The sequence below is a fragment of the Hakea prostrata genome, unplaced genomic scaffold (assembly GCF_041222555.1).
Source record: "Hakea prostrata isolate BN-2017 unplaced genomic scaffold, UWA_Hpros_2 contig_130, whole genome shotgun sequence".
In the NCBI taxonomy this organism is placed as follows: domain Eukaryota; kingdom Viridiplantae; phylum Streptophyta; class Magnoliopsida; order Proteales; family Proteaceae; genus Hakea; species Hakea prostrata.
The window spans coordinates 88802-103179 of NW_028291249.1; the positions used below are offsets into that span (position 1 = coordinate 88802).

The 14378-nt window shown below is 39.7% G+C and overlaps 1 protein-coding gene across 4 annotated transcripts in view; it reads left to right on the forward strand.

Moving 5' to 3' along the window:
- Window positions 1-1469: 1469 nt before the first annotated feature.
- The window catches only part of LOC148998810 (anaphase-promoting complex subunit 8-like), a 42459-nt gene continuing 29550 nt past the window's right edge, over window positions 1470-14378 (forward strand). For 2 of the 4 annotated variants that reach the window (XM_089141705.1, XM_089141707.1), the window contains exons 1-4: window positions 1470-1622; window positions 1707-2013; window positions 5022-6272; window positions 6425-6546. In XM_089141705.1, coding sequence (XP_088997831.1) covers window positions 1537-1622; window positions 1707-2013; window positions 5022-6272; window positions 6425-6511 — 1731 coding nt within the window. In that variant the 5' untranslated portion in view covers window positions 1470-1536 and the 3' untranslated portion in view covers window positions 6512-6546. Of the gene's footprint in view, window positions 1623-1706; window positions 2014-5021; window positions 6273-6424; window positions 8231-14378 lie in introns of those variants that run through there. The other 2 variants (XM_089141704.1, XM_089141703.1) reach the window with 2 other exon arrangements.

A 14378-nucleotide genomic window follows, 5' to 3' on the forward strand; every position in this document is an offset into this window, starting at 1 on the left:
CAATGAAGATTACACTAATGATCCCACGAGCGATCACGTTGCGTACTACAATTAGACCTAACGTAGAATGGGAACATCTATGTTGGATTGACGAAGTCCACTATTTTGAAGATGTCATTTATAAATTAGAAAACTCGTAATTCAGTTTGACTTGCTTTCTTTACTTTCCTTTAGAAACAATGTAATTCTTTTTAGACTTACGTGCTACATTCCACTGTAATTGTGGAGTGAGATTCCGTCTCACTCTATTTCTTTTGATGTGCTTACATCTGGTATCATTTTCCGCACTTTGATTATACTGATATTCATTTCCTGATTTGGATATTTTGTTTATAATATTAAAACCTTGATTATTTCCTGTTCATGATTATGTTATTGTATATGTGGGAGGATGATTTCCTCGATACTTGATCTTCGGGGCTGTGGATTACACACTCGGGTATGCCAGATAGGTTATCGGTTGGGTGGATGTGACAGTTTTCATTCCGTATGCTCTGTTCTGCAAAAGAGGAAGAAGGAGGTGCTAATGGTGGTGGCGGCATCAGTGTTGCAGGAGCTGAAGGTGGAGAGGATGAAGTAGTGGAGAGTCAAGTGAGGAGAGAGAATATATTTGGCCCATTTTTTTCTCCTCAAATTTTGGTAAGGGCATTTTTGGAATTAAAGAAAAATAAATATTGGGTTAATGGTTTGATTAACAATATGAATTGGGTTGTCTGTGTTTTACAAACATAAAGTGGGGTGTGAGTGCTTTAAAACCCCTATTTTGGGTGCTAGTACAACTTGCTCTTTAAATAACATTGTAGGGCTTGACAATAGCATAGGGGGATGAATGCTCAAGAGTCAAAATAGCCTCTGCTGCAAATCTACCTTATTGAAGTTGCTTCTAAGCAAGGACCGAAATGTCGCCGAGTGTCGCCGTGTCGGTGCCCGGTGACATAGGCGACATAGGCGACATTTAGGTCGACTTTTTGAGAAAAATTCAAACAAAATCAATGATGAGATCTGCAATGGGAGAGACCAAGAGCGGTGTAGAGAGAGAGATCTGCAATGGGACTGTGGGAGAGACCGAGAGAGATCACAGAAAAGAGAGCGGGAGAGAGTCGTGAGGGTGTCAAGAGAGAGAGAGAGATATGCAGTGGGAGAGACTGAGAGAGAGAGATCAGTCATCAGAGATCGCAGGGGTGAGAGAGAGCACGAGATTAACGGCTTCTTCAGGTACTTCGCCATGGATTCCGACGGCTTCCATTCTACAGAGAAAGAGAGAGGAAAGAAATAGAAGTGATCGCAGATTTGCAAGTCACAGATATATTTTAATATTTTTAAATGAGAGAGAGTAGTTAATGCGAAATTTTCAAATTTGAATTTTTAAAATTTTCGATATTTTGAGAATTTATCACGATATATAGCCGATATTTTGACGATTTATCGTCGATCTTTAGAAAAATCGTATCGCTGGTGTACCGTGCTTCTAAGTTGGGGTTTTGTTACTAAGACGCAAGCGTTGCACAAAGGGAAGTTGAAGTTCAAATTGGTGTAATGGGTTCGAAAGAGAGTTGCAGAAATGAGCTCCGAATCGCAGTTCGTCAACTAAGCGATCGATGCCTATACACTGCTTCGAAATGGTACCTGGAAAACTGGAACCCAAAACCGTGGTCTAGTTTTGTCTAGTTTCTATGCTCATTCTTGTTCCTGTCTATTTCTTGCAGGGCAGCTGAACAACTGGTTGGAATTGAACAAGACCCAGCGAAGACAACACCTTCTCACACCAGATTTCAGCGTGGCAGTTCCAGCATTCGCCGGAGATTCCATACAACTGACAACCTTTCAACACCTGTTGCAGGCGTTTCATATGTGACTACTCCAGTTCTTGAGGAAGATTACACTGTTGATGGTGACTGTTACCTTCTTGCCAAGTCATACTTTGATTGTCGTGAATACCGAAGGTCTGCCCATGCACTTCGAGATCAGACGGGGAAGAAAGCAACATTTTTGCGCTGCTATGCCCTTTATCTGGTTTGGTTTGATCTCTTGCTCTTTTAGTTAAGTTAAAATGGGTATTCTTTATTTTCATTTTATCCTTTTTATTTGTGAAGTCATTGATGAAAAGAGAAAGGGATCTTATCTTTTTAATATTTCAATATGCAACATGATTGGCCTTGGGAGAGAGAGATGGAAGATTTTGATTCTATTAGTTGATATGTTTCTGTAGCGAAAACAATTACTCTTCTCAAATGGCCAAAGGGCTAATTCATTTTGAGAGATGTTACACTATTGATGCTACTTAAGTGGAACATTAGGGCAAAACAGAGGTTGGAGTTATCAAAATCCACTATCCAGAACTGAGAATTCGTTGTCCCGGCTAATAATCTTATTGTTACATCAAAATATTGTTCTAGATATTGTATGTTAGTGGAATTTGAAAGACCTTGCTGCCAAAATTTATTGTTTACTTCTCTGTATCACACAATTTTGATTATAAGGCTTTTCTGTTTTTAGTACTTGGTGTCTCAAAAACCGTAGTACTTTTGAATGCAAGTAGTTTTCATATTATCTGCAATGTATCTGATGTAAACTACGGATCTGGGGTTAGGGTTAGGGTTTGGGTGTAACTTCCCGAGAATGTGGCTGCCGAGGAGGTTTCCTGCAAAGGTATAGAGGGTATTCTGGGGTTTCTTCAACTGTCTAGGTCTGCTGAAGTTTCAAATCCTAGGACAGCTGGGTTTTGTCTATGGTTTGGGATGGGTCTAGGGTTGGCTTTCCTGCATTCAGAAGACTAATGATGCACTATTCTGCAGTGTAGAAACTGATTTTGAGAAATAGAGTTGAGGTTAAGGGTTTAGGATTTTTCTAGAATTTCTCAAAACTCTGCAACTTCCACTCAAAGAAGATGAAGTGCAGAAATTCTGAAAAGCAGAATTTAGGGCTGCTTTGGGGAAACTAGGGTTAGGACTTGGTTGTATAGTCTTCTCTGATTCTAATAGAGGTAGAATGGTGTAAAACTGAGCAAGGGATAGGGGAATCCCAAAGTGGTTGGGATTTGGGAGCCGTGGGAAAGAGGGAGGAAGGGGGGAAGGGTCTTTAGGGTTTGTAGAAGGGGCTGGGTTTGCTGGGACTTGAAGGCGAAGGGACAGGGACTAGATGCGATGGGATTAGGGGTGGTTGCTAGGTCAGACAAGAGGGGGAAGGGGCTGGGGAAGGGTGCACAAGGCAGAGAAGGTGGGGGAGGGCTTGCGTGGGGCAGAGGGAAGTGGGAAAAGGGGCTGTGACTTACTGGGGATTCCTTACTGGGGATTCCTGGGATCCTTAAGAAGGCTGCTGGACTTGATGATGGGGCTTTAGACTTGATTGTAAGCTTGCTTGAATGCTGGAATTTAATTTAAGAATGCTCATAGAGACAACTGTAGGATCCCCCTCTTAGGAATCCTGCCAACACTCGGGCAATTTCTTAAACAAATTTTAATTCATCAAATCTAGAAATTAACATTGCGTAAGAGGTTATTTATAGCCTAAATTAATAGACTCTGACTCAACCTAGGAGATCCTTGACAGATAAGGTTTCCAATTATATCACATTGGACTCTTAATAAGGAAACAACTCTAACTGGATAATATAGGGAATCCTATCCTATCTCATCTATGATTCATGACTCTTTCAAACCTAACTTCGATTCAAGATAAAACACTTAAATAAAATCCTAACTAGACTCAAACTGACTTGACAAAATTTTGAAATAAATTCTAAATTAACTCGAGGAGTTAATTAAGGGCTAAAATGCCCAAAATACCCCATGTAGGGTTTGGCCACTTCATGGAGGCTTATTGGATCCTTCATGGGGCCCCCACTTAGGGTTTCGGCTAGGGAGGTCTTTGTGTTCACATCAATATCATAAATAAAAATAAAATATTGACCAGTCTAAGTCATAACCAGTTATCAAGAGGATCACAAATTGGAAACAGTGAGTAATTTGATCAGTTCTCAGATGTGCAGGTTATTTGTTACAATAAAATAAAACAAGAAATCAAAGAAGGATTAAGAAAGGGTAGTTTTCCTCAGATTTGGATCTCTCATCCATGGCCTTTTACTCTGTTTGTTCTTTCACCACTAGCCTCTCATCATAATCTCACAGAGAAAGTACTCTGTGCGTTTTCTTTTCTCCAACCTCATTAATAAAATTCATGCACAAGACTGTAGCCCCTAGCAGACTCAATAACTGGCTGAAACACTAAAAAGGATAAGGTTATATAAACTGACTAGGAAACTAAAATAACAAAAGAAACTGACTCAAAACAAGATTGGTAACCACTTGGAATGGATGAAATTCATATTTGGAGGGGGGGGGAGAAGCATTGAAGTAAGCTTAAAACTCCCACATAGATGATTCATTGTGAACCATGAACGAGCTGAGTTGGAATGGCAGACTCATCTTTCCTAATTCATGCCATTATATCCAATAGATTTTGGACTGGATAATCATCTATCCAGTTTTATTGTCTTCATTGTGGCATTCTATTCATTTTCTCCTCACTTTGTAAACACTCTATAACCTTGAAACTTATTAGACAAAAAGAACTAAGATGTTTGCACCCCAAAGACAACCAACCAGTCGAATTTGTTGTACGTACACAAAGAATAGTTCACAGCACATTAAGGGTTACATTGATGAGTATTTTCTTCAGTTACAACAACAAGAGTAGGACTTATCTGGATTATTGCATCCTCCTCATCGTGGAAGTTCCAGCCATGAAATACAATGGAAAGTAAAAGTACTTGCTCTATATTCTAGCCTGGGTGTGTAGTTTTCCATGTTTTTCCTCTGTTAGTTATGTTACTTTACATACGTTGCTTATGAAATCTCAGAACTCGTGTCAGAGTTTTAATCTCATTATCAATAATTTAGAATGTTTTGATTTTAAACTAAAGCTAAATGACTGAAACTTTTTCATATAATACGTAAAAATGAATTTATCCTTGTTTATTCTTTTGGGTGAATTTATTTATCCTGGTTTATTGCTCAATGTAGGCTGGTGAAAAGCGGAAAGAGGAAGAGATGATAGAACTTGAGGGTCCTTTAGGAAAGAGTGATGCTGTGAATTGTGAACTGGCTTCTCTTGAGAGGGAGTTGTCAGCACATCGCAAAAGTGGCACCATTGATCCCTTTGGACTCTACTTGTTTGGGCTTGTGCTTAAAGGGAAAGGGCGTGAGGATCTTGCACGGACAGTCCTTATAGAGTCTGTGAACAGCTACCCCTGGAATTGGAGTGCTTGGTTGGAGCTGCAGTCACTATGCACCAACATTGACATCTTAAACGGCCTCAATCTCAAGAACCATTGGATGAAGGACTTCTTCCTTGCCAGTGCATACCAAGAACTCAGAATGCATGGTGAATCCTTATCAAAATATGAATATCTACAGGGAATTTTCTGTTTTAGTAATTACTTACAGGCACAGGTTGCAAAAGTTCAGTACAGTTTGAGGGAATTTGACCAAGTAGAAGTAATCTTTGAAGAGCTCCTGAGAAATGATCCTTATCGAGTGGAGGACATGGATATGTACTCAAATGTGCTCTATGCAAAGGAATGTTTCTCTGCCTTGAGTTACCTTGCCCACAAGGTGTTTATGACTGATAAGTACCGACCTGAGTCTTGCTGTATTATTGGAAATTATTATAGTTTGAAGGGACAGCATGAGAAGTCTGTCATGTATTTTAGGAGGGCCCTCAAACTTAACAGAAATTATCTATCAGCTTGGACACTGATGGGTCATGAGTATGTTGAGATGAAAAATACCCCAGCTGCCATTGATGCCTATCGACGTGCTGTAGATATAAATCCTTGTGATTATCGAGCCTGGTATGGGTTGGGACAAGCGTATGAGATGTTGAGTATGCCCTATTATGCGCTCTATTACTTCAGAAAATCAGTGTATTTGCAGCCAAGTGATTCTCGGTTGTGGATTGCCATGGCGCAATGTTACGAAACTGAACAGCTTCACATGCTGGAGGATGCAATCAAGTGCTACAAAAGAGCAGCTAATTGTAATGATAGAGAAGCAATTGCATTGCACCAACTGGCAAAGTTGCATAAGGAACTTGGGCACTTAGAAGAGGCGTCGTTTTACTACAAGAAAGATTTGGAGAGGATGGAAGCTGAGGAGAGAGAAGGCCCAAATATGGTAGAAGCTCTTTTCTTTCTTGCTGGATATTACAAGGAGCAGAAGAGATTTGAGGAAGCAGAAGTTTACTGCACCAGGCTTCTGGATTACACTGGCCCTGTAAGTTTTCTTCCAATCTCTCACAATTCACAAATATACTCAGTTTACGTTATTTTGGAAGGATAAATAAATGAAGTGCCTATCTTAAATGATACCTTATAATTTCCTCTGATTTTGCATCGACACTGCTTCCTTCATGTCCGTGGTTTCAGGAGAAAGAAACAGCCAAAAGCCTTTTACGGGGAATGAGAGCACAGGCTGGTTTGCCTCCAATGGATGTTGAGCATTTCCCTCAGTGAAATAAAGGGAATATTCTTTTTGAAATGATATCCAGGTGAGAAAGGTTTAATTCTTCTCTATGTTCTTGCACCCCCCCCCCCCAAATGGGCTTTTACCTTCTTTTTTCTTTTTTGGGTGTATCTAGAGATGAACTACTTTTCATTATTAGATTTGTTGTGTTAAGCCAGTTTATATCCCTAACATAGTACGGATAGAAGAGGAATGGATCTTGCCAATGCTTAAAAGGAGCTACTGTGAAAATTGCCCCTCAATGTTTGCAAGACAATGCTGCTGATGGTTCCTTTGATGTGGTATTTACATTCGAAGAAAAGGTTTTTGATGTGGTTGTTGAAGGTTAATATGTTTTTCATTGCATTGATTGTTTATTGCTGGTAGAGCAACCTGGATATTGTTCCGTCCAATATATATTGTATCAAATGAATAGGGCTTTGAGTAGTTTTTATTGGTAATAGTTCGATGATAATTCTTGCTTGAAACATGAATATAGCTTACGATTGTCCTACCTAGCCCTCTTTTTTTGTTTTTGTCTGAACTGCATCAGGGCTTTAAATTGTTTTTATGGTTCAAGTTAGACTGCTACTGAGGGATGTATTGTTAGTTTAATGGCTGCTGGTCTTTGATACTTCTTGTGTATCCCCTTTTTAGGGTATTGGCTGTGGTCTTTAGCTACAATTTTCTGGCAGTCATAAAACTATTGTCAAAATGAACACCAAAGAATGTACAAACAGAAATGAAAACAAATCACAGGTCTGAGAAGAACAGATCATTTGGGTCCCCATCAAATGTGTTAAAGAGTAGGTCAATCTTCAAATGAGGTAAAACATTTCGAGGCACACATAATGGATTTTTATCCGCTCCAGTACTGACACCCTCCCGTTACCTCCAGTTTGCCGTTAGATTTTAGACACGTGGATCATTCCAATCAGATGAACAAAAATTCATCTGAAAACACACACCTTTCTAAGTTCCCAATTCTCTCTCCTCTCCTTCACTATCTCCATCTTCGGGCTGGCCAATAGCGTCTTCTATGGGGAAGGTTTGGTGGCAGACTGCCATGTCTTACCAGCGGCCTCAGTCGGGGCTTCCAAAGGGGAAGAGATATGCCAGTACATTAGTGCGGCTAATGGTGGAAATAAGAAAGGCCGCCTCAAAGTCAACAGCGACGGCGATGATCACCTTCAACATCTTTCTCTGCTAGCTCTGGTGATGTCCATGGCTTGCAAGTATGTATCTGGGATAGGGCTCCAAGTCAGTCAAAAACCCCACCATTGCTTCCTAAAATGAAATCGCTACAGCCGAAACTGAACACAATTCCAAATTTCAGATCTGAACTTGTTCACGAAAAAATGAAGTTCCTCATCTCCCATAGATCCGTGCTTATTTGGAGTCTGCTGCTGAAAGCAGCTCACCTGGAGTGGAGTTTGGTGACCATATGATCGGCACTGATGATGGACGTGGCAGTCTGCCACCAAACCTTCCCCATCGAAGACGCCGTTGGCTTGCCGAAAGATGGAGACGGTGAAGGAGAGGAGAGAGAATTAAGAACTTAGAAAGGTGTGTGTTTTCAGATGAATTTTTGTTCATTCGATTGGAATGATCCACGTGTTTAAAATCTAATGGCGAACTAGAGGTAATGGGAGGGTGTCAGTACTGGAGCGGATAAAAATCCACACATAACAGCTACTCTTTATGTGGGTTAAGTGTTCAGCACTACAATAGTATAGGTGTGTTTGTTTTTGTTTTTGTTTTGTTTTGTTTTTTTATTTTATTTTATTTTATTTTTGGTTTTGCTAGCCTGGATGATTTTCATATGAGTTTCTGATGAGAATTGAAGCAGTGGTTCAACATCAAGGAGGCCTATTTGTGGTAAAAAAAAATGTTATCCTAGGGATGGTTTAAAATATTAAAAAATGTTTTGATCATTGGAGGCATTACCTATTAAGGTTAGTTTACTGTCTACACTCTTGTTTGTCTAAGTTGGTGAGTCCTGGCACAGTGGTTAAGTTGCACTATTTCAAGTTTCGGTTGCGAGTTCAAAACTGAAATAGAGACTTCAAAAGCTGCATATGTTTGCCAATTTCAGACCCTGCAGCTGCAGGTGTCATGTGCACCAGAATACTGATGTCCAGGAAAACCTATAAGCCAGGGTTCCTACAAAGGCTGGTTGGCAAGCAATTTTAAAAGAGATAAACCCTAGGTGTGGACCATAACCATTGACTGGGAGCAGGATGTTTGATAAACATCAGCGTAAAACATAATTCATTGAAGCATTGAACAATGCTTTAACTTTCTCAGCCTATCATGCTGGCTGGTTGAATTGAATATGACGGTAGCTCTCTTGGCAACCCAGGAAGGTGACTTCTTTATAATTTTTCTGGATATTTCCATAACTGTATGGCAGAGTTAATGCCTTAAATTGGAGGTGAAAAGAGGTAATGGTCTCATGCTGACCTGTTTATAAATTGAATGTGACTTGGTGGCAGTGGTGCTTATGGTCTCAAAGAACTTGGTTTCCTGGTTTGTTTGGTACCAATAGTTGGAGCTTCCAAAATATCTTAATTCCATGGAAGGTTACTGAATGCTACAGTAAAGCAAACTGGTGGCACATTTTCTTACAAAATCGTCACCAAAGTTGGAGTTTTCCTCTCAGTTAGATTCTTAGCCAGCTTCAGTATTGGATGAGTTGCGAATTGATGCTCAAGGAAGATTCAGATTCCGTTGGTTTAAATGTCCCTGCTCATTTATTTTTCTTTGTAGCTGCTTCCTTTCCTCCTCACCCAAAAAAGGATGCTAAGAGTGGCATAGCATAGAAGGGTTTGGATATTTTTCAAGTTTTTGTCTATGGTGGTTCCTTTTTGTAGATTCCCTTTTCACCTTAATACAATTCCGACTTTTAGTTGGAAAATTGGCTGCTGCATTAGGTCTTTAAATATGCAGACAGTAAACAGAGAAATAGCAGGATTGAATGCAAATAACCTGTAGAATAATGCATTTACATTAGCAATTAAAACTATAACACGCAGGAAGGGGGGAAGGAATTTGAGTGCAGTTGGTTTATTTTATTTTTATTACTTCTGTGCGGTTTTTGGGGGGGGGGCGGAGGGAAGATCACCGATGAAGAACGAATAGAAGAAATCCATTATTCTCCGCTATATAGTGCTATTGTTCATGGTACTCTAGCAGCAACAAACAGAGAAGAAACAGAAGAAACAATGGGAGAGAGATGGGATCTTGAACTTACCTTTGCACCAAGAGGAGATCAAGAGAGGAGAACCATGAAGGAGGGGAGTCGTGGGAGAGGCATCCAGATTGATTATATTCACTTCGAAGTTTGATTCTGTTAGGAGTTGTTTAGGATTTGAACTACTTTCTCTTTCTATGGTTAGGGACAGGATATTTTCTCAGCTTATAAACCTTGTAAGACTGGCCAAATTGATTACCGATGGAATAAATAGAAACTAATATGAATCCAAAGTGCCCATGTGGGGCTGAACTAGAGAGGGTAACTTCCCCGAGAGGGTTTCGGGCAAGTCGAGTTTCATCCTGATCATCCTCCCGGTTGGAATGTTCGTCTCCATCTTCCCTGAGGTTTTGATCTTTTGGGCTTTTGTCTCCAGTTGCAGTATTTTGCCGGGTAGTTTGTCCAGTATTGTTCATTCATCTTGTCATGACTTGTTATCTTTCCAACAGACGACGCCAAAGACTGTTGTGTCTCAAATCTGACTGGTCCCATCTAAAGTGGATTGACTCCTGATTGAGGTCCCGACTATGAAGAAGATAAGACCTGCAAAAGAAGTTAGACGCAGGCCGGCTTAGATGTTGGGCAACTGCCTCCGATGGCTAAGTCAGTCGAGGATCAGATGAGGATTCCGAGCGAGTGTTGCTCAGAGATTATCCATAAAATGTTCGTGCCCTTACTTAAGTGTTGAGACCTTGTTAAATGATGTATGGGTTACCTTTCTTAGAACCGACAAGGTCCCAAGCACTCGCTTGCCCAACTATTTCTAGGAGAACCTTCTGTCTACGTTGGCATTTCCTTCTGTCTTAGCGTTAATGGAGCATTCCATATTTGTTACATCTGACCAGGATATGTCCCGACCATATAACTAGTTGGAAACTCGAGTATAAAGCTGACCCTAAACAGTGCATGTCTACATGTGTGCATCTTATCTGTAACACATGGGAATGGTGCAAATCCTTGAGTAGATCTGGTGCATCTGATTTGTTATTATTAGATGTTGGTTACATCTGCTTCACTAATTGTTCTTATTTATTCCTTAACCAATTTTCCTGTTGTTAGTGGGGGCATTATCATCCTGCTAATTAACCAAGCAAAATTTAGGCAATTTAAATGCTTGCTCAGATTAGCTTATGAATGTGTCATGTAGCAGCTAGGGCTCTGTTGGTAATTCTTTTCATGTAATAAGAATTATTAATGTATTTGTATGACGATTTTTTTTTTATTTCTTTTTTTGCGATGGTAGAAAAATTCTGCAGCGAAAGTTATAACTCAAAGTATTTGCAACGGTAGGAACTCTTCGTAGCAAAAGACAAAGTCCATGGGTTCCATAGTAGCAAATTATTTGCTACAGTACCCAAAAACCGTAGTAGAAAGTGAAGTAGTTGCTACCATACGCTTTCTAACCAATGCAAATGCGACGGAAAAACTAATTGCTACAGTAATTTACCTTGGCAAAAGCCCTTAGTTGTTGTAGTGATCGGCCATGATTGAGTTATAGCTTTTCAATCTTCTCCCAAACTGGCTCCAAACAAAACATCTTTTCTGAATACTTTCTACCAAATGCTTAAACAAAACACGCAATTCTCCATCTTCTACCACAGCCTCCGCCCTGAGAAAAGGTTTAACAAACACTATTTCATGGTTCGAAAACATCTTTTACACAGACCAAGTCGAGCGTTGGAAATCTGTTCTATTAGTTATGACTGAAAATGAATTTAGTCGCCGTGTTTGGTGTGCTTTTGAATTTTCTCTCTTAAAAAAAACTTAAATAGTTATTTGGGTAATCATTGAAGAACTTATATTTCTGTTTACTTAAAATTTACTTCATTGGGCAATTAACTTGAAGAAAATAAAGGTAACAATTGAAAAATATCAAGTGAAAGCGGTTGAGTACCACAACCTTCAAGATTAAGGTATCAGGTGATGAGGTAGAATTAATAAGTGAAGTCGTCTGATGTACTAAGTGCTAGTGGTTGCTGTGATAATATGTTTGTTGAATAAGTCCAATTTAAAACTTACGGTTGTTTGGATAAGACCATTTCTTTTATGAAGTCATTTAAAGCTAGTAATATATAGCTGATGTGAAATTATTATTATTATTATTTTTTGGGTACAAAGAGGCTTAATGGGGACAGGAATATTAATATGCCTCAACAAGAGTCAAACATATGACCTCTTCACTAAAGAGGTGTTGGTTTCACCAATAGAACAGCTCTGCGTTGGCAGAAATTAATTTTTAAATCCATACATTATGTATCTAACCAGTTCGTCTCAACAGCAATACGGATTTTGACTATCGTCCGTTTTGGATCATAACTTGGTCGATGTAACTTTGAATATTTTGATTCGTATTGCATTTTAAATTAGGATAAAGGACTTATTTTCATGTGGGTCAACTTATGCACCTCTCAATTATATCCTTATGATATATTTTTTAGATAATTTAAATATATCACTAGAGAAAGTTGAACCTATAATCTCTTCACCGAGAAGTAATGGTCATTGTTAACTGAACAACCCTTTGGCGGTGTGAAAACCATCCTTACCTGAGGATCTATCTCGCCAATTTGGTAGATTTATTTGGCCAGGTCTAATGCTGTAGGATCTAGTATCATTCTCGAGTCACCATCCTTTAAGTGTAGGCTTTGTAAATGCCCATGTTCCTACATGCTCATGGACTTGGAATCCAATTGGGTTCTTACGAAAAAAAGAAAGAATCTAATTGGGTGATCTAGCTTTGTTCAACTAGGTCTAGCAAGGACTTGAGATTTTAATCATGCCCTCTTTGGTAGTGTTAATGATCAAATATCTAAAACGGACCGACCACGGTCGACCAACACCCAATCCAATGAACTAGTCAAGTACAATTGATGAACGGTTCGACCATAATGATGAATACGGAGATCAGTTATCAAGACCAATCAGAGTTCTAATCGCAACAAACTACCAAACAGATAAGGTCAAGTGATTCCCCGAATAAGATGAGTCCGGAATGAACTCATCCAAGCAAGAGTCCGAGCAAGACTTAATCACTAAAGGGAAGGTAAACTTCTTAGAATCTATATAAACAAATTTGAGGACGAGAAGAAGGTAAGAAAAACCATTCCTGAATTCAGAGAGCTTGCCCATTTTATTTCTCCTTATTGATCTCCTGCTAACTTGCTCGTCAAAGACGCATCTCGACCAGCATAGTCAAATTCGTTTGTGCAAGCTAGCAAATCTTGGTGGACGAGGAGGATTTTTGAAGCAACAATTGGTGTCGTCTATGGGAAACTGATCAAAAAGTCATCATGCATACCAAGTCGGGTAGGTTAGTTGGAGAGGAATCAAGTGAAGGAGAGCGGGAGATTAACAAAGAGGAGGCCACACCAATAGTTGAAAAAAATTCTTGAACATGATGCCCTCCCAGATCTAGCTGATCAATTTGTGACAATGGGTCAATTCAACGAATTGCAAAAGCAAATCCTAGACTTTAACGAGTTGATTAGGGCAAGCATTCGTCAGCAAGTGGCAACAATGCCAAAAACCAGCCCACAAATTATTCCCATCAATCTTGATGACAATAAAGAAAGTCAATTCATGCGATAGGAGGTTAGAGCACATAACCTCGACCACAAATCTCGACCATCTCAAAGAAACCGAGAGAAGGGAAAGGAAAAGGTCGGGGAACATTCCCGACCTTCACAAGAGGTAGCATCCAAGGATCCTCATTCAGGCGACCATCTTAATGATTGAGATAGCAGCTCTCGGCCAAAGGATGATGTCCACAATGGAGAAAATAATGAACTCCTAGCGTAGCATGCTGATTACGTGAACAAGCGATTTGAAGAGCTTGACGAAAATTTGAAAAAGTTAAAAGACTCGGGTAAGGATGCTTTATACTCGGTACTGAAGGAAGATCCATTCGTCCAAGCAATTCAGAAGCCAGAGATGCCAAGAAACTTTAAGTGCCCAACTTTTACTATGTTCGATGGGACAAAGTGTCCAAGGCACCACATAATGCATTACAAATTTGTTATGTCCTCATATAGACATAGTGAAGCGGCCATGTGCAGGATCTTCCCTACCTCGCTTATTGGATCAGCATTCGAATGGTTTTTGGGACTCCAGAATAATAAGATAGAAAATTTCGACCACCTTGGTCAGGTATTTTTATCTCGCTTTCAAAGTGGAGTAAGCACGAAGAAAAGGGAGGACACCTTATTCGCCATCAAGCAAGGGCGTACCGAGTCAATTAGAAGTTATCTTTGGAGATTTAATGATCTGCCCATTCAGATAGAAAATCTGGATGAGAAGATAGCCTTCCATGCTCTATATCATTGACTCAATCATGAGGGACTCTTAGAGCATCTTTTGTTAGATATGCCTGAGACATATGCAGATCTGTTGAAGCGCTTCCATAAACAAGCTGAAATATCTGAAACCAAAGAATTTTGAAAGGAGACAGCTGTAGAAGCAAATACTAACAGGTAAAGCAAAAATCCGACCACAAATCCTGGCAGAAGTGGTCGGCCTAAGTTGACCAAACAGCTTGAAGGAGCATACACCCAGCTAAATACTAAAAGGTCGAAGATTCTTATGCAAGTCAAGGATCGAGGACTTCTGAAGTGGCCAAGCAAGCTTGA